Here is a 19339-nt window from a genome sequence, read left to right as displayed (position 1 = left end):
AACAGGTTTGAAAAATCAGAAGCTGGGTTTTTAAATTTATTTATTTTTAAGGGTGAGGAGGAGCAAAAAAGCAATGAGACTTTTACTGCATCTGGTGGACATATCCCATAGACAAAGAATTTTATTAGAAAGGATCTTAGCACATCCAATTAGATCCTTTGTTATTTCTTTTGGTTATACTGATGCAATACATTGTGAAGATATCTAACTTGCTGGTTATATGATTACCTATGCAAAATAGTGCAGACAAGTTAAAATCCCTGCCATGAATAAATAATTTAGTAAAATATGGAAGCTTGCTTTGAAGGCTAAACTAACTAACGTATAAGGCAAAAATGGGCAGATTCATTGCCTATACAATTTTTTTGTGGTAGAACATATTATAACTGACAAATAATTACATCTTACTGCTAAATTTTGTTTTAAAATGTTAAAATGATATTCCCATTCTTTGGTTGTCTTGGTGACTTAATTAAGCTGTAAGAAGCACATCATTCTTGATCTTAGCAGAAATTTTGTTCGATATATAAGCTACAATTGTGACTTATCTAATTAAAGGAAGAAGAAAGAAAATAGAAGGCAAAAAGCTATCAGTAGTCAGAATGCAAGATTTTGGTGTCCTGCACAGTCTCAGGCTCTTTCCTGTGCCTAAAAGAAGCACAATACATTTTGTAAAATATACAAATATATATACAGATCTGTGTGATTTATGCTGAATGAAAAATGTAAGTTATTTGTCAAATAACTTTTATTTTCAAATTGAACGTTTCACACAGCTCTGAATACAGTTCCAGTCTGACACTGCTGTACTACCTAGCCCCACTCACAAATATTTTATCAACAGTGTACTATCATTTCACCTCTCAGCCTCAGAATGCATATGAAGACATGCATTCACAGCTATCTATGTTCAGCAGATAGTGCTCATCTGTAAGCACACTGTTCTTGTCTGAAAACAGTCAAGTGAGAAAGTAGCCAGCTACTTGGATGATGAACAGCAGAAGTTTAGACTATCTGGAAAATGCCTACTTAAAAAATGTTCTTTGTTAGATTTCCAACCTCAGTCCAAGCAGCTGAATGATAACAAAATGATGGAAACATTAAGCTCTTCCAGAAAGGTAGCCACGTTCATCTGTAGCAGCAAACACAACAGAGTCTTGTGGCACCTGAAAAACAAATATATCATAACATGGGCACTAGATCTGCACTAGAACAGATGGCCCTCATTGCAGTTTGCACAGTTCTGCAAAATTACAAGATGGTCTCCAATAATCTTCACGATGGTCAACATCAAAGATACAAATGATTCTTGTTAATAAGCAAATATAATGATGATTGCTCACTGATTTGGCAATCCTCACCCAAAATGTAAAAAATAAACCACAACTAGCCCCCAGAGACCACACAAATTCTGCAGAATAGTTCTTAAACGTGCAGTTGGAACTGTGTGCTACAAGTTCCAACTATGGTGAGAGCAGGAGACAACCAGGCATGAATTTATAATGCTTGTGAACCAGATTCAGACAACCAAGCCGATATGAGAACATGTTTCATATGCACACACCTCAATCTGGTGGGTTCATATCTGCATAGATCACCACTTTCCTCTCAAGCTCAAAAACACAGCTACTTTCATTTCAACAGCAGGGGCAGCTCTGCCCATCTAATGGGATCAGTTCTTGGAGTCACTTCCACCAGGGTTGGCAAAAAAATCAATGATTTAAAATAAATTAATCAATTAATTAAATTAAATTAAATTAAATTAAAATGTTTTTTCCCATTTCAATCAAATTTTTAAAATTTAAATATAATTTTTACATATTCTTAAAACAAGGTGTAAAGAAATGAACCCAGGTCAAATATATCATTATGAATAGTAATCACAACTTCTAATTATATTCTATAAACATACTTGTTAACAGCAGTATATGGAGATCAGAGATAACAGACCTGATCAGCCACTTAAACATTTGGAAATGGAGATTGTTGAGGTGGTAATCCAGGTTCTAACAGCAGTAGCCTCTTCTACAGGTATATAGCACTAATACCTACAGGTAAGCCCTACACAGTTAGGCCCAGGGTATTTAAGAGAACGTCTTCTTCACTATGAGTCCCACTGCCCATTGAGATCATCCAGAGAGATTTGTCTGCAGTTGCCACCAACACGTCTGGGGGCTACACAGGGATGGGCCTTATCTGTTGCTGCCCCGAGACGCTGGGATGCGCTCCCTGCTGTAATAAGAGCCTCCCCATCTCTGGCAACTTTTAGCAAGTCTTTAAATATACATTTATTCACCCAAGCTTTTTAACTGGACTTATGGCTTTAAATTGTTTTAAGGTTTCAATCCACACACCCCGCCTTTTAATTATTTTTTATGTTGCTGTAAACTGCCCAGAGATGGAAGTTTGAGGCAGTGCATGAATATAATAAATAAATAAAAACAGAGAGCATTTTTATTACTCTGGACCAATTCATTTTAAACCAAGAAATAATTTGGGAATGGAAAAAAAGCAGGAAAGCTTGTCTTTCTTTTTCAGACTATGAACAAAGGAGACAAAGGGGAAGACTGAGTTAGCTGTACTACAAGTTTCTCGAGTTGACATCTCAAATTGCCTATTTGGGTTTTTTTAAAGTTACATTTATAGCAAAAATAGTGGACAATTCAAAAATACCTGTGCTTGTTTTGTTTTTTAAAAATGTTGGCTGGTTGTTGAAGAAGACTAGCTAGAATGAACAAGCTTATTAGTACAATTTAAAAGATTGGGATGGTGGCAGTTCTCCTCGTACATCACGACAAAAATATCCTCCAAACATCCATGATTAACTGAACTGGAGCTTGTTCAGCTCTAAATGCTTACACAGATATGTATCTGCTTTGGTACTAAATAAAATGACTAAATCATCATCCCATTTTTTTGATGAAATTTAATCGGAGGGAAATTCAGAATAAATAATTGCTTTATAATATGTAGTGTGTACCTACCTTCTAAAAACAAAATCTACATCTCTCTCTGAGTAGTGATGAATACATATTAAGGTTATATCAGAAAACAAGAATGCACTTTCATGATTAAATAGACTCTTCCCGACTAATGATTTAAATTGTGATTTAAATAATAAAATTGAGCCTTCCAGAGAAGTGATTTAAATCATGATTTAAATCAAATCCACCATGAGACAAATCCTAGGTATATCATAAACACAGCCTTCTACTACTAATTACTGAAGTGTGCTGGTTTGTAACCAAAATTAAAACTTACCTGCCAACTGGCATTTGTTTGGCAGGCACAGTATCGTTGCTATTTCTGAGAAACTGTATCTAACATCTCATATAGTCTAGCCTATATAGCAAGAATAGTGCTTAAGCAATAATGTTAAAGGGACTATCAAAAAAGTTGCCAACTTCATCACTTCTGTGAAACATCTTCAACATGCTTTAATTTTTTAAAAACTATTATAGAGTATGAATGACCAGCAATATGTGTTTATCATTAATAGACACACATTACGGGTCATTCACAGAGGTATGATCATCTTACTTAAAATACTGTTTTTAGTTTTATCTGCAACAACTCTATCTTCAGGTTTATTTTTATATTATTTGGTTGGGCTAACAGGTAAATTATGAGCTACTACTTACTTGGATAATGTGCAATGCATTTTTAAATTCTGTAGAAGTAAGTGAAGAAATATGAGCCTATTTGATTTTAGCATGCTTTGTTCACACCTTTACTGTATTTGTTAGCAAATATTTACCTGCAACCAGCTAAATTTACCAGGGAGTAGATATCCTGAGATGCATTGAGATGCTGACAACAAACAGCTTTGAAAAAACAATTTAATGTATAATGCATCTATTATCTTTTTACATTTAAAAGAAAACCAGTATTTCAGCATGTTATCACCCCTGGTTTGCTGGCTGTATCTACTACTTCAAAATGAACTCATCTATTTAATCCACAATTCTTGTTAGCCTCCCTGAGCCCTAAACCCTCCAGAATTAGGTGGGATATATTCATCCTAATAAATATAAGCATACATAAAATATGCATTCTCTTTTAAAAAAGAGAATTTCAAATTTCCAAAACATTATTTGCCAGAGTCCTTTACAAGACCCCTGTGGAAAATCCTTGTCCATTGGATTACTTGCTATCAATATTGTGAAAGTTTTCTATATTAAGTGCAAACGCACCCCACTGCATCAACCCATCAAGTGCTTGAGTGTTATAATTTGGGCCAAAATTGCTGAAATTGCCCTGGTTTTTCTCAAATCTTCAGTCATTTCTAAATAAAGCTAAATAGTCTTTTTATTTATTATTACTATTAATTTGGGGGGGAAACTTTCTTCCACTTCATGCTTTACATCAAAGCTTCAAGTGGCATGGGCAAAATAGTTAATATAGAACCTCTAGTGCAGAAACCTTTACAGCTTTAAAAACTCTGATGCCAGCAACTCAGAGAACAAAATAACCTCAACGATGTTTAATGGAGTTTCTGTATGTATGTGATAAAATCTTGTGGCAAGGGGAGAAAAATCTCAGCAAAATCCAGACCAATAGCAAATGTCCTTGCCCGCCCCCCTGCAAAATCTGGAGCATTTAGAGGGAATTTTACATATGCTAATATGTAATTTTGCATATGCTAATATACAATTCCTAAAGAGAAGTTGAATGCCACAGTTTCTAAAGTAACAAGCTGGATTCCTTATATGGAATGCTTTAGTACTGTATTGTTTATTTCTACAATCTCCTCCAATGACTTATTGGACATACAGAAAACTAAAATTCAGTTTAAATAAAGTTTTTCAGTCTATCTATCTAGTTATATATCCAGTTTCTATACCGCCCTTCCAAAAATGGCTCAGGGCAGTTGACACAGAGAAATAATAAATAAATAAGATGGATCCCTGTCCCCAAAGGGCTCACAATCTAAAAAGAAACAGCAGGAGGGACTGTGCTCACTGGAGGGACTGTGCTGGGGGTGGATAGGGCCAGTTACTCTCCCCCTGCTAAATAAAGTGAATCACCATGTGAAGAATCACCATGTTAAAAAGTGCCTATTTGCCAAGTTAGGATATTGTCATTATTAAAGCTGCAGACTTGTCACACTGCCTTATTATACCCAAGCACTGCCTTTCTGCGTTACAGGACAATGTTAATAGTTCCTGATAGAGCAACATGTATTTGTACATAGAAGCAACAAGAGCCCAAACTCTGTTCCATGTTTATGCTTCCACATGGCTGTTATTATTCTATAAACTGCATCAACAAATATGCAAATTCAGGTGGCCAGTGTTAAACGGCACTGCACACCAATGAAAAATACTACTTACTTTTAAAAGTCATGCTTGTTTTATATATCCTCGCTTGGCAAATAATAATACAAAACTCAGCTCCTCCCCATCAGGGATGGGAAAAATGCAAGGAAGTAATGTATTTTCCAGATTTGCATATTGCCACAGTCAAAAAGTTTAAGATTTCACAAATGTTTCTTGGGTGTCATAAAACACTTACAACTGGACATTGTGTTTCCCAGTGAATATGAAACTTTTCAGTTAACTGTCAAGTGTACCTCCCGCAGTTAACATAACATTTAACACTTTTAATCTATAATCTTTATTTAGTCTTGTGTATACTCCTTTGAAGTATAGAGATCATTGTAGCTTTAGAAAATACTCTTTTCAAAAAGCCAAAGGTTTAGTTTTACAAAGTAACCAGTGTTTACACATGGTAAATCACTGTGCTACTGATTTTTTTTAATCCTATTGAGATGACGTAACACTGAATCAAGTAACACGTGAGTCACTAGCAGACACAAAACATTGTATTGGATGTAGTCATAACCAAAGGCTATCTTAGCTTTATAAACAAAGATGCTTTGAGATTGTTCTGGAGGCATATAGTTCTTTCTAGCACTGATGAGATATTTTCCACAATCATAAAACATGCAAAAGGCATCCCAATTTTAATTTTTGGTCCCCTAAAACACAACGGAAAAATGTTAAGCCATTGTCAGGAAGTTAATGTTCCTACTTACTGAGGAGCTGGTTGCCACATGACCAGGAATACTAGAACTGTCCTGCCCAGAAGGGTGACCTTTTTCATTAGTCCCACGAGTTACAAGGATTCTGAAGTGTTGCTGCCGAGAGTTTTGATCAGGTCGGATTTTGAACGTACATCCTTGCCTTGGAGAAACCCGCTCCACTGAATTGCTGTTAGGTATGTCTGAGCCATTCCTGCCATGTCCACCAAGTGCTGAATTCACTCTGTCGTCCATGGGGCTGGATTGTTCCGATTGTTGCTGAACTGGGTATGAGGTACTCCTTTCCAGGCGTATCCGTGGGTACCTCACCAATCGATCCCCTTTTGTTCCAGTATAACCAAAATTGTAATCTGCTCCTGACCCTGTACTGTTTGATGGAGGCTGCTGTAATTGGAAAACAAAGAACTTCTTTCCTGAATTGGCCGACCCATCAGGCAGATGCTGCAAGGACCAGCGCCTGGGTTCTGAGGCAGAAGCATTATTCTGAACCTCTGAACCAAAGGGCATCAGCATAACCTGAGGCGCATCTACACTTGAAGCACGATGTTGAATTCTTACCCCACTAATGTTTAACCCAGATGCGGCTTTGTTGGCTTCATCATCTTGAGCCACAGCTGCACCATTGTCATTCCAGTTATTAGAAGGCATTGTACAAAATATTCTATGATTAGAGGGCTGCCCATTAACTTCTTGTCCCATGTTCTCAGGCTCCCGGGGTGGAGAATTCTCTGGGGTTACCTGCGGACTGCTTGGAGTAGAATGGTTTCCAACAAGAGACGCATAATGATCCCCCAAATCTGAAAGTTTGCACGTCTCCTCTGGGGACTCTGGGGCCTCGCACTCATCAGCGTGTCCATTGGCAGCCTTGCACTGTAGGGAGATCTGCATCGAGGAGCTCCTGGTTGGCCGCGCATCAATGTTGTTCAGAAGCTGAGGAATAAACATGGACGTGCTCCTCTTCAAGGAGCCCACTTCCTGCATATTGCCGCTACCATCCCCATAATCCATTCGGTGCCTGGAGAAAGGATGAGGCCCGTTCCTTCTTGGCAGAGTGTGGAATGCCATGCAAAAGTCATCATCTTCTCTCTCACGGTCTAGGATCTCCGATTCAGGAGCTGTGTTGCTTCGTCCAGAGCCAAAGTGAAACCGCAGCCGATGGGCCATGGTTGAAGGAGAAAGGAGGGGGGGGGAACGGCAACAAGTCCAGGCACTGCCAGAAGTTAAGAACTAAAGACATAAACTCCAACAAAAAGTGTCCCATCTGCCAAACTGTTAGCACTGCTGAACTGATAGCGACAGATAGCAGAAATAGCCCAAGTGGCAAGTGGAATTCCATGCATGATTGGATAAGAGCAATCAGCGCTCCTCCACACTGTGACATAGGGTAGGATGGCTGGCATCACATGACCCATTTCCCCCTCTCCAATGCAAGCTACTATTTATTTTTTTAATACCAGCAAGAGCTTGAAACAGCACCTTCACAGCTGCTCCTTTTCCATCAGAAAGGAGTGGCCCCAGCGGGAGATCTCTCACAGCTGACTAAGGCAGCAAACACACTCAGCTCTGCTATAAATCTAAAGTACATCATATTCACAGAACACTTTTGTACTAAGCCAAGAAGAAAAAAGGGGAGGGGGAACACAGACACAGACACACACACACACACACAGTGCAGCCACATAAAAAGCACCCCCCCACACACACAGTGTTGATTTTCCATTGAAGTACTTGCGCAGATCGGGAATCACAAAAATGGCTGGAGGAAAGCAAACGGAGAGACTTCGTTTGTTTAAAGCTGGCGACAGCCTTCCGAGTATCATTCGACTAACACAAATAAATATCGGACTATGGCCAGGAACTAGAACTTTCTCTCCTTATGATTCAAGTGATTTCAGTAGTAATCTATCTGCTGTAGCAACAGACACAGATATCATATTGCCACTGTAAATGAACTATAATAACCTGCTTTGGCTATATTCACCCACCCCCCTTTTTTTTCAAAAGCTGAGGGTCGGGGCGGGGGGACACACACAAAGAAACTCTTACATGAACAATCCAAGCAGTAGACAGTAGCAAGAATGCAAGCCGTGGTCTTCCTTTTTAGGTTTTTAGGTGGCCAGGGAGGCAAGTGAAATGTGCAGAAATGGTGTGTATGAAGAGCTGTACTGAGCTGATTTAAACACCACACAGAAACGCTGCCCAAACACTGGCAAACTTCCAATGAGAAAGTTAGCAATATTAGTAGCTTGGATTGCCAGCATGGAATACAGCCCTGCCGGTCAGGAGCCAAAAGCTTCAGAGGAACAAAACAGACAAACTGAAACCCAGCATTAAACAATGCCTGATTTCAACTCGGCTATGCAGGGTGGTTTAAATACAGGGGGGAGCTATAGCCAAAGTAGTGTATGAAAACAGTCTTCCAGTATGAATTAGCCGCCAGGTCAATGAAACCAAGCAGTTTTTTACAGAAGCAAACAAAAACAACCTGCTTTGTACGTGAAAGCCTCGCAGCCAGAGCGATGAAAATTGTGTGGGCATTGAGTCAGAACCACTTCTATACATTTAAGCCTCTGTTTTCTAACAACTTGTTTTTACATACAGAAGAAAATTTGGCCAACTACAAGAGAAAATGGAAGCAGCTTAAAACAATAAAAGTGCCAAGGGGCCAGCACAATCCCCTATTGTTTTAAGGGAACTACAAGCCAACAACAAGAAAAAACATTATCATTTGCTAGACAATAAAAAAACCCAGTGGAGAGAACCAGGGGCACCCTTGGGGGCTTAGTGTTATTTTAACACAGACATATTTCTATGCTTTTTGAGAAGGCAAAACCTCTTTTTGCACTAAAACAACCCTTGTAAATGCTGCTTTGATTCAGTGACTCCTTTAGGTGCTAAAGCATGATATAGACACAGAGCTCCCTCACCTTTAAGAACCTCCTAAGAAGAGTTTAGTGACATAATCAAACCAGCCATTTTCTGCCTGCATGAATATCTATTTGGGACTCAGGGCGGGGAGATTTGGGACTCGGGAAGGGGAAGGGGGGAATGTTATGTACCTGCTTCCCCTCCCACAAGTGTTCTCCTTAAAAAAAAAATTACATTGGGGTGCCATTACATGCTTTTGTCTATAACGTTTAGTTTACACATTGTATTTCAAACTTTCCTACTATTTTCCAATAATACAGCCCACTGTAATAAACCGAAAAAGATGAAAGCAGCAGTCAAATAACCACCAATGACTAAGAAACAAATTAAATATTGCCAGATGGCCAGGCAAATTGAAAAGTCCTTAAGTTGATGACTAACAGATAGCAATGAAGGTGGGCTGGTGGATATACCTGGAGAGGCCATTCTGCTGTCTGGGTGCCATCATTGTTAAGGCCCTGTCTCAGCAGTCATTCACAGCATCTCAGCAAGTGGGGCAACTGGACCAAGAATGCAGCAGCAAATCTTAACACATGGGCAGGCCCTGTGGCAGCTGGCAGCCCCTCAGGTAACTCATCATCACTCAGTGTTGCAGTAATCAAGGGCTGATAAATAATCATGTGGGAGACAACCCAGGATGAAATCAAACTTTACAGAACTGTCCTCCTCTCCTTGCTTGATCGCCTTGCTTGATCACCCCAACCCTAACTTAAATACTTTATTTATTGGGTACATCGGGTTGGCTCCTACCACCATTCATGTCTATCTTGCTTTTCCCCTACCTGCCCACTTTTTACAAGTGCTCCTCTCCCCATCTCATGCCATCATCAGCACGCAGTCCCTGGGCCTCCAGCAGCTGGGTGTCATGACCCCAGACCCCACAATGAAGGATGAGGCAGACAGTTCCAGGGACAAGACTGGGCGATGAGGCCCTCCAATCCAGCCCAAGATGACCTTATGCTGCCAAAAGCCTACACTCAGAGAACCTGGGGAACGCAAGCCAGAAACCCCATCACAACCTGAGGACACAGCCCTGCCTTCATTCTCTTACTCCAGAGGAGTTTGCTCAGTACCTACCCAGCTCTAAAAGATGCCTCCCAGTGCCACCAGAGCCAGTGCTTAAAAGCATTGGGCAAAGCCCCTTTAAGAAACAAAGCCTTCCTTAAGGAAGAGGCAGGACCTATTCATTCTGCCTAGGCAGCAGCCCTAAAAATTGGCAGTCTGCCACTGGAGCAATATCCTACAGATCCTATTTTGCTGGAGCCAGCTCTTCTTGACTCCTGCTTGGAGCTAGCTGAGGTCCTGCTCCCTTCCCATTGGGGGTCTGAAGTCCACAACTCTCTTGAATCTCTGCCTTGGTGGAAACCCCCAGCCTGGCCTAGAACAGGATATTGGAGGGTGTATGAAACCCCACTGTTTCTTTCCAGCAATCCCAGTGAGAACCCCTAAGCCCCAACAATTTATAAGCCTATCATTAGTAAGTCACGTAACAATGTCTCCACACACCTCCATCCGAGCAACACCGGGAGTTTTTTTTCATAATTTGCAGTGAGGGAGGAAGGGTTAAAATCATGGCAGAGCAAGAAGCCATTTGAGTTTACATCAATGCAAGATAGAACACTCACCAGTCTATTTTCATCAAATACTTCAAAGAGCAGTCGATGATTAGATGGATTTACCTAGAAGATACAAATGATTTAATGAGCAAAATCTTAATAAGCAAACATTTTACAGGGAAAATATAGCTTATTCATGAGCAAAGCACTTACCTGATTCAAAGTTTCCAAACTGTGTCTATACCAGAGCTGTACAAGTTCAGTCCTCCTGACATGATGAACTACAACTCCCATAATTCCTGACTTTTGGCCACTGTGGCTGGGAATGATGGGAGCTGCAGTCCAAAAGCAGCGGGAGGGCCAAAATTGTGCAGGCCTGGGCAAAACAAATCTGAATAAAGAAGAATCACACTCAAATTGTCCCAATAATCATTAAAGCAAAAGTAGGGGATACCAGCTAAGAGGTTTGTACCATTAGTACAGTCAATTCCAAGAACAAGCAAAACCTCTCCATTCCTTCCCTTTCAACAGGACCCAGGAAAAGAAGAGCAAAAGTAGAGGATGCCTGAATCCATTCCGTAAATATTAGGAACAAAGGAACCAATACAACTCTATCAACTGGCCCAGTCACAATAGAGTTGTCAGATCAAAACTCAGAGATCACATCTGGCTCTTTAACAGATCTGCAATTTAAAAAAAGGATGATAAAGCCACTGTTCCTCCACCTCACCCCTTCCCCGGGTCTCACTGTTCACCCTCCCTTCTCACCTGCTGTAGGGTAACTGTACACAAAAGTCCTGTTTCTCCAGCAAGAGGAGAAAGCAAACAAAGATACAGATGAGATTTCCACAACCAAGGCAAGTAGTAGAACTAAACCAGGGAGATGTCATAATAAACTTCCAACACCTTCAGTAGGGTAGATAAATATCAATGATTTTTTTTATCTTAAAAGCAAATAAAAATTAAATTTCTCATTTAAAAAATGAGAATGTTTCATTAAATGTTTAATGTCTCATTAAACATTAAATCTCATCACAAATATGGTACACCTATACTTAATGGCTCTCTCAAACACATTTGGTTACCTACCAACAAAACATGAGCATAAATTTCAATTTTAGTTCATAAAAATAGGTCTAGTCTCTCCGGTATTGCCCAGTAACTACCATATCTTGCTACTGGAAATTTCTGGGCTTCTCGTTCCTGTTTCTAAGCAGACTGAAATCAAATGTGCAATGACAGGTAGTCTATTCTCACGACCAGGCGAAACCAGGCTAAGGGAGCCTAGCCCAGTTTTGCCTGGTCGTGTGCTGCAACAGGAGCTGTGTGGCTTCCGACAGCAAGCCTCCCTAAATGCCCCTCCCCTTAAACAAGATGAGCAGAGCGAGCACTCCACTAACCCCGTTTATTGGATCGTGTGGCGCCGCAGCACAGCTCTGTGGTGTGCCGACTCACGAGGAAACCCCCCCAACTGGGAGGCTACAACAAGCCTCCTGACATCGGGGGGGGGCTAGAATGCCCTGTGTACTTGCGTGGGGCATTTTGGGACTTCCAAGGGCCAGGAGGCCCCTGATCCTCACCACCCCAACCAGCTCCATGACGGAGACGGTAATTGTGTGGGTGGCCGATCCGGCCACCCAGGGAGAGCTGACTACTCATGTGCGGGGAGAGCGGGCCAAGCCCTCTCTCCCCACAAACGCCCCCACAGTTCTCCACACTTCTCGTGTGGAGAGAGGCTAGATAGCAGGAGGGTTATATGTGGTGGGGCTGGGCGAAGACAAGGGAGCACTTCACACAATTGGTGTGAAGCGCCGGAGAGAGTTCTGCGGGGAGAACGGGCTTAGCCTGCTCTCTCCGCAGACGAGCAGCCAGCTCCGTCACGGAGCCAACAGGGGCGGCAGGGATCGGGGGCCACACTTGCAGCCTCCCGGAAGGGGGTCTACTTGTGTGTTGCCATGCACAGCGGCAACACACGAGCAAAAAGATGAGGTTAACAGAGCGCTCACTCTGTTAACCTCCTCTAAGGGGAGGGGTATTTATGGAGGCTAGCTGCCCGGAGCCATGCAGCTTCCGTTGCAGCACACAATCACCCCAAAGCAGCCTAGGCTCCCTTAGCCCGCTACTGGGAGATCGTGAGAATAGCATCAAGCTATTATTCACTCATACCTAAGAAACTGACTAGGAATTGAAAAAAACAAGCAAACCCATGTCTATGTTTCAAGTCTATGAATGAAAATTACAGTAGTGGTGGGGATGATGAGACCCAGTTTTAGAAGTTTAAGAACAGCTTTTAGTGTTGTCAGATAGCATTAGTAAGATTTGAAAAGAAAAACAGAATTAATAGTTTTAAAGTGGCCTAGGCAAGTCAGAAGGGGGCAGCTGTCAGGATTTCAGGCAGGAGGCTTTCCCAGGGATTGAACCTGGGACCACCTGCATGCAAGCAGATGTGCTACCACTGAGCTAGGGCCCCTCTTCTAGAGAGTCAGTTCCACTGATTCACCTACATCAAAGCAATAACCTTCTTTTGCTCCAGAACCGTTTCTTTGTATTTTCCCCACTGCATTTCCCAAAAACAGAAAATAAAAAGCTGCACAAAAATTGAAACTGAACAAATAGTGTGTCCTGCTAGAAAGTATGACATTGAGAATACTTATTTACTCAAAAGTAAGTTCCACCAGGTTCAGAGGGGCTTACTCCGTTGTAAGTGTGTTTACAACTGCAGTCTCAGCAAGTGTAACATGTCCAGTCATAAGTTCTGCTAGAAAGATTCCTATGCATTAAAACTTTGTTGTGACTGGAATGGAAAAAGCTGGTACCAGACATCCAGGGTTCAATGCCAAGACAATTCCTAAGTTTTGTGCACTACTAATCAAAGCAGACTTAGACTTTTCCCTTGTAGAATACATTAGAGGAATCAGTGCAGCTAGGACACTAAGGATGATTGCAGAAATAAAACTTCCCTTATTTCCACTGCTTAAATGTGCTATAAAAATCAGTTTAAAAACCATTTGTGATCTCTCTAAATCGAGACACTGCTAAAAACATTGTTTCCAAATTATTAGCAGGGTGGGTGTGGGGGCAAATGCACAGACCCCATTTGGAAAAGATACCACAGTCTTAACAATCTACAATGCCCCAGTCTGTTTGCAGACAGCTGCTCTCAAAGATTAAATTTAAACTGCTGAAATTTTACCTTGCTCCCTTTTGTGTGTGTGTGTCTATTTTTTAAAGGAGGATTTCACAGAGAGGTTAAATAGCACTTTACAGTATCGAAACATAGTTATATGGAACTCAGACTCATTGACAGCATTACATTTGCAAGGATGTCACTTGGAAGTTAAAAATAAAGGATAAGTTAGGCATGTCTAACTTGTCCTTTTCATTTCAATAGGACTTCCTCTAGTAATTTTAGTCAAGATGTCAGCCATGGATGAGATTTTAATTAAAAGTTCCAGAAATTTATTTTTCATGATCCATGTAAAATAGATTTAAGTAGAAAATATTAAGGCACTTGTAAAAGTTATCCTAAGAAACACAATTCCTCCACTATTTATTTTATCTAGGTTTTGCTTCATGGTTTTGAAGACCCAAATGAATCCCTTTTGCATAGTTAAGTTGTAAGATGGTACACTGCACCGCCTTACTGTACTAAGGAAAGAAGATATGGTCATTTATCAGCACTTTACAAATAAAATTCCATAGCAAAGACAAAAGCCTGAAAATGCAAAGTAGGGGTGTGCAAGGACCAGTTCACGGTCTAACCAGTCCATCGTGAACTGGGCGGTTCGAGTGGTTTGGTTGCGAACACCTTCAAAACAGTTCATCGGTCTGACCAAACCAGTTTGCATAGCCGCGGTTTGGTCCAAATTCTGACTGAACTGTCGCAAATGGTCCGTGCACACTCCTAATGCAGAATTCTTTTTGGCTTCACATCCCAGGTTCTTTTTTGAAGTTGATATGTATCAATCACTAAATCCAATTCTTGTATGTACTGCTTGCTCCTCTTTATCTTGCATATGAGTTTTGACTAAAGCAGTTAATCAAACTCCTCCTTTTTTCTCTCCCTCTTCTTTTGCAACTGATTGGACCATCAGCATAATCACTGATTTGATGTTTGATGCTGCCAAGCACTGGAAAGGGCTGCTACAACAAATATTTATATACCACTGTTGAACCAAAGTTCTCAAAGCGGTTTACATAGAAAAATAAATTATACATAAATCAGATGGCTGCCTCCCCCCCCCCCCCGCCTGGGTTCACAATCTAAAAAGGAAACACAAGGTAGACACCAGCAACAGCCACTGGAGGGATGCTGTGCTGGGGCTGGATAGGACCAGTTGCTCTCCCCCTGCTAAATATTAGAGAAACGCCACTTCAACAGGTGTCTCTTTGCTCAGTTAGCAGGGAGGCGGTGCAAGACTATACAAGGGGAACAACAGGACCAAAAAAGGTATGTGGGGTCAAGAAGACTTGTAAAATGTTTACATTAATAGAAGAATATTAAACAGTGTCTGAGAATCTCCTCTTAAATTAGGGAGAGATTATTCCCGTGGCTCTGTTCCAGTGGGGAGTTTGCTGGTTTCAAAGGCACTAAGTAAACAAGAGAAATATTCCCAGAGACTAACGGAGAGCATTTGGCCATCGTGGCTGGGGTGATGGGAGCTGTAGTCCAATAATGCCTGGGGACCCAAAGTTAGGAATTCCTGTCATTATGCACACTAAATTGACACTCTCTAAAAAACAAACACAAACGCTGACCACCATTGCATGAAGCCTTTAACACTCTTGAGCCCCTGTACTGTTCAATAAGACTTATACACATGGACAAATATGTTGGTACCGCTCCACGAAAAAAGAAGAACCCACAATTGTCACATTCTGGAGCAAAATGTACTGCCCAGTGTCAGAAAGCTCTGTCTCAGTCGCAGGTCATGGATCCTACAATAGGACAATGACCCAAAACACACAGCTAGAAACACCCAAGAATGACGAAGGACAAAACGTTGGACTATTCTGAAGTGGCCTTCTATGAGCCCTGATTTGAATCCTATCGAACTTCTATGGAAAGAACGGAAACATGCAGTCTGGAGAAGGCACCCTGACACAGCTGGAGAAGTTTGCTCAGGAAGAGTGGGCCAAACTACCTGTTGACAGGTGCAGAAGTCTCATGGAGAGCTATAGGAGTCGCTTGTTTGCAGTGATTGCCTCTAAAGGTTGTGCAACAAAATATTAGGTTAAGGGTCCCATCATTTTTGTCCATGCCATTTTCATTTGTGTTATTGTTTGAAATATTCTGTTGCATCCAAACTCTAAAGCAAAGTCTGATTTTCGTTAAATGCAGAATAACAATGATGGGTGCCAATTATGTTTGTCAGTTTCAAGTTATTTCAGAGACAATTGTGGGTTCCTCTTTTTTCGTGGAGGGGTACCAACACATTTGTCCATGTGTGTATTAAAGAGGGTGCATATCCAAAGGCAGTGGGGACTAACCAACTGAGAGAGGCAGTTCCACTCTTCTGTGCACTGCACAAGGTACAATGCACACACATCTCCACCTGACCCCACAAATCCCTTGATGTGGCTTTGTTTTTACTGAGCTAGGGAGCAGGGAACAGCTCAAGAGGAGAGGAGAGCAGGAGTATAGGACTGACTCCATGCTACAGCCAGGCCTACAATCCCATCTGCTCCTATTTGGGTGTGCCTAAAAGTGAAGCCGTTCATGAGTAGAAATTGCTGGCGGCGGCTGCTGGGTGATCAGGAAGTCCTTCCTTACAAAAAACTATGGGAGGTACCAACCTATGCCTGCATGAGAGACAGCTAGCCAATCAGCAACTGCACCCTTGCACAATGCTAAGACAACCCATCCCCTCTACTGCCTGGTCTCTCGCACAGACAGGAATTCCCTTCTTCCTTCAGTTGCTTTACAGATGTGGCTGGCGATTCCTAAAAGCAAACCACTGGCTGCTAGTGGGGGCCCCTTCAACTTTCACTAATGGTACCACTTGTGGTGCATATGCCACAGTGGCCACAAGCCCCAAATCCTGTACCATTTGTAATATTAGCATAGGATCTGCACTTCATCTTTCGAGGGTGCCTTTGTTCACAGTGGGAGAGTGGTAAGCTAACCCACTGAGCTAGCGGGCAAAAAATGCCTAGGGAATCCTCAGCCCCACTCTTTTGTAGTAAAGAAGGGAAGTTAGTCAATAAGTGACTGCACTGTTGCGCAGTGCTGACTGAGGTGTCCCTGAGGAAGTGGTGGGGGCAAGAGACACCTGAGGAAGCAGAGTCAAATACTATACACACGGACTACAGTTCAGTTGAGGGGAGAACCACCAGTGTTATGCACTACTGCTCATGAAAAGCTTATTTATTATTACATGTTTATCCTGCCAACTAAGGAACTCAGGGCGGCATACATGGCCCTCTCCATTTTATCCTCACAACAACCCTGTAAGGTAGGTTAGGTTGAGAGAGAAGGACCGGCCCAAATCACCCAGAGAGTTTAATGGCTAAGTGTAGATTTGAACCTAGGTCCTTCTTGATAACCTCTATGGAAGTACCTAGTTTTTTCTACCTATGCTCACATGTGGCGAAGCAGAAGAAAGTGGATTAAAAGTGAGAGGCCAGGTGCTTCAGCAAACAGAAAAATGCATTTTGATTTGGGAGAACTGGGTTTAAATCCCTCCTTCCCCATTCTCACTTCTTATCTTTAAACATGAATACTAGTTAATAGTCTTCAACTAAAGTTTGGAAACCCATTTGAAAACTAACCTGCAACATTTTAAACCAAAATTATTTATCTCTTGTATTTTCCTTTCTCTCTTCTGGTTTGTTTGGTTTTTTTTTAAATCCTCCTCCATCTTTCTCCTTCTCAAACTCAGAAAATGGTGGTAGAGCTGGGAAAGATTCCTCTTTTAAACTCTGAAGATCTGCTGCCATTCAAAGTAGGGTATGTTTGAGCTAGATTGACCAATGGTCTCGTTCAGTGGGTTCACATGTCATGAGGAGTCTGCCTTAGTGGACCTTCCCACTGGTCTCAGGAGCCCACACTCCCGCATTCCCCCTTGCATGCAAGGATCAGTAGAATTCAGCTTCTGCTTAAGAATAAGCCAAGGTGCCTCATTATGTCCTAACCACGCTATCCTGGCTTATTCTAACCAGAGCTCCAGAATAAACCAGGATTTCAGATTTGCTTGTTCCACATTACTTCATGTCTATATTTCACTTGAAGACCAAATGTACTAGTTGGCCTACCTCACAGGGCTTTTGTGAAAGGAGTAAACATACTTTCAACATTTTACAAATTAAAAGTGTTATATATTACAGAGCAATCATAATAGTAGGCTATGCTAAAATGTGAAACATGTTGGCTAGCTCAATGTAAGAAACAAGGTTCATCAATTCCAGCCTGATGATTGTACAGGAAAGAGGGCTGTCATTTTAAACCCAACAAAAAAAGCCACTTACTCTAAAATAAAATTCTTCATTCCATTTGGGATTCAATGTCTGCAAGAGAGAGAGAAAAAATACATTTAGTAACAAAAACCCCTACATTTTCTAAAGCTCTTAAAATCTGTCAGTACATTTTGCTGCAAGTTTTAAAAGGAGTGACATTCTTTGTTAAGAATCAGAAAGGAAGGGGAAAGCAAAATTCATAGCAACAGCTTTCATCAGTAATAAAGACACTGTTGTCAAAAGGCTTCCAATTCATTTACTGAGCAAACTTTGTGTGGGAGGGTATGTGAAGTGGGATGAACCAGAAATAGATGTCAACTATAAATAGGAATCTCACAGTGGGAGGGAGATCATTGATGACCTGGGCAGAGATGTCTTAATGAAGGCTGTTAAATATTTCATTATTAAAATTCTTTTATCATGTTGCCAGTAGGGGGAAGGGGAGGGAATGGTCAGTGTGTGCAAATAAAGGGATAAGTTTCGACATCTAAAACTAAGTAATTAACACGTATATGAATAGAGTTTATAGCACCACAGAAAATCTATATTCTCCTCACCTCACCAAATTTCAGATGACAACTTTTGAAGTTCTGGCAAACAAAGTCATCTTATTGATTTATTATTCAAATATATATTCCATTATTTTGCCACTAAGCAGCCCCCACCCCCAAAAAGATGACATATAATAAGAATCCTAAAATTAAATCTTAAACAATAAATAAAAACCGTAAGTATTTAAAAAAACACCACACACACAAACCATCCCAATTTGCAAGTATTGGCTGAGATCCTAATAAAGCACTTGTGTAACAAGCAAAGTCGTGCTATATAAACACTATGCACAATTGCAAAGTCGCACTAGTGCAAAAAAAAAAAGGCATCATAAAAGCCAGAAATTTGCAGAATTGCACTACAGCACTATTGCACAAGAGTTCCCTTTAAATCAAATGGAGCATGCTGCAGTTTGTGAAACTGTTGTGCAAGTGCAAGCATGCTTGTGGTAGTGCTACACTGGTCTGGAATGCAGGCTCCAGACTTAAGCTAGCACAACAGCTTTAAACTAGCAAAACATCCTTCTGCAAGTGCTTTGTTAGTCAGGAAGTCAGCCACAACATTTTAAAAATGAGCAAAAAATTAGAGAGAGACAAAAGAAGCCAATCAGCCGGCCATCTCCAAAGCCCCCCCGAAACAGCAAAGCTTTTGCCATTTTGCTGAAGCCTGTTGCATGCTTGGCATCAAATTCCACAGGAAAAGTGCCAGCACTGGAAAGACCCTGTTAGTCATACTTCGTAGCATCCCCTCTGAAGGAAAGCATGCTTGGAGCAGGGCCTGATCTCGTGACGTGAGCACCCTAGAG

The 19339-nt window shown here is 41.2% G+C and overlaps 1 protein-coding gene across 12 annotated transcripts in view; it reads right to left on the bottom strand.

Annotated features, from left to right (window-relative positions):
* Positions 1–19339, bottom strand: part of NEDD4L (NEDD4 like E3 ubiquitin protein ligase) — a 397256-nt gene that overhangs the window by 176128 nt on the left and 201789 nt on the right. For 6 of the 12 annotated variants that reach the window (XM_053288369.1, XM_053288370.1, XM_053288371.1 and 3 more), the window contains 2 exons: positions 17995–18033; positions 10597–10650 (listed from right to left, as the gene is read on the bottom strand). In XM_053288369.1, coding sequence (XP_053144344.1) covers positions 10597–10650; positions 17995–18033 — 93 coding nt within the window. Of the gene's footprint in view, positions 1–6037; positions 7738–10596; positions 10651–17994; positions 18034–19339 lie in introns of those variants that run through there. The other 6 variants (XR_008314599.1, XM_053288367.1, XM_053288364.1 and 3 more) reach the window with 6 other exon arrangements.

The sequence above is a fragment of the Hemicordylus capensis genome, chromosome 2 (genome assembly GCF_027244095.1).
Source record: "Hemicordylus capensis ecotype Gifberg chromosome 2, rHemCap1.1.pri, whole genome shotgun sequence".
NCBI classification, from domain to species: domain Eukaryota; kingdom Metazoa; phylum Chordata; class Lepidosauria; order Squamata; family Cordylidae; genus Hemicordylus; species Hemicordylus capensis.
Note: the sequence above shows the minus strand (reverse complement) of the source record. Positions and strands in the feature narration are given on the sequence as shown.